Source organism: Sinocyclocheilus rhinocerous, unplaced genomic scaffold (genome assembly GCF_001515625.1).
Source record: "Sinocyclocheilus rhinocerous isolate Xijiao unplaced genomic scaffold, SAMN03320098_v1.1 scaffold47302, whole genome shotgun sequence".
Taxonomy (NCBI): Eukaryota; Metazoa; Chordata; class Actinopteri; order Cypriniformes; family Cyprinidae; genus Sinocyclocheilus; species Sinocyclocheilus rhinocerous.
The window spans coordinates 1-1,196 of NW_015636823.1; the positions used below are offsets into that span (position 1 = coordinate 1).

General features: G+C 40.8%; 1 protein-coding gene across 1 annotated transcript; it reads left to right on the forward strand.

The window, feature by feature from the left end:
* Positions 1 to 5: 5 nt before the first annotated feature.
* Positions 6 to 941, forward strand: LOC107748072 (pancreatic alpha-amylase-like; the record flags this gene model as incomplete). Its single annotated transcript, XM_016562727.1, has 4 exons — positions 6 to 83; positions 161 to 358; positions 466 to 696; positions 772 to 941. Coding segments are annotated over 4 exons (645 nt in total), but the record flags the coding sequence as incomplete, so codon positions are not given.
* Between the last annotated feature and the right edge of the window lie 255 nt (positions 942 to 1,196).

Genomic DNA, 1,196 nt, shown 5'->3' on the forward strand with positions numbered 1-1,196 from the left:
AGCCAATCGGTTACAATCTGTGTTCCAGATCAGGAAATGAAAATGAGCTGAGAGACATGATCACTAGGTGCAACAATGTTGGGGTAAATATAAATGACAAATAGAGTATAACTAGTTATTTTCCCTGTGTAAAATTAATAGTTTTCTGTTTGTTTTGTAGGTGAACATCTATGTTGATGCAGTCATCAACCACATGTGTGGAGCAGGTGGTGGAGCCGGTACCCACTCGAGTTGTGGTTCATATTTCGATGCCAACAGCAAGGATTTCCCTACAGTTCCTTACTCCAACTTGGACTTCAATGACGGCAAATGCAACACTGGCAGTGGAAACATTGAGAACTACCAGGATATCAATCAAGTATGAGATGATATTATGTCAAAGTGTTCATTTCAACCATTGTTTATTGTGCAGAGTGGACTCTTGTTGTTTTCGTATTACAAATCTGAGCGCTGTAATGATGGCAGGTGAGAAACTGTCGTCTGGTTGGTCTTCTGGACTTGGCTTTGGAGAAGGACTATGTGCGTGGTAAGGCGGCCGACTACATGAACAAGCTGATTGACATGGGAGTGGCTGGGTTCAGAGTGGACGCCTGCAAGCACATGTGGCCCGGTGATCTTTCTGCTGTCTATGGCCGTCTCAATAATCTGAACACAATGTGGTTTTCATCTGGTTCCAGGCCTTTTATCTTCCAAGAGGTATTTCCATTCATTTCCAAAAGAAATATATAAAGGTGGCAAAATATGTTAGTGACTTACTTGGTATGTTATTAGGTTATTGATCTCGGTGGGGAGCCCATTACATCAGGCGAATACACTGGAATTGGAAGGGTGACTGAGTTCAAGTATGGTGCCAAGCTGGGCAATGTCATCCGCAAATGGAATGGAGAAAAACTCTCCTACGTCAAGTAAGTAAAGTTGCGGATTTACATTACTATTAATTATACAGTACAGTCCAACAGCACAGGGACTTTCCACTGTTTGTATTACTCCACTTGTCTGTGTTTGCACATTCCAGACAATCTGTTGAGCTATTAGTGGTTACAACATTACGCCATTGTTAGGTGGTGTCAAGTAATTGTACGAGTTAGTCACTGAATCATTAATTTAACCGTTTTATTCAAAATACGTATTCATTCAGGAACAAACAAGTGATACTTTTTAAAGGGGTCATATGATGCTGCTAAAAAGAACATTAT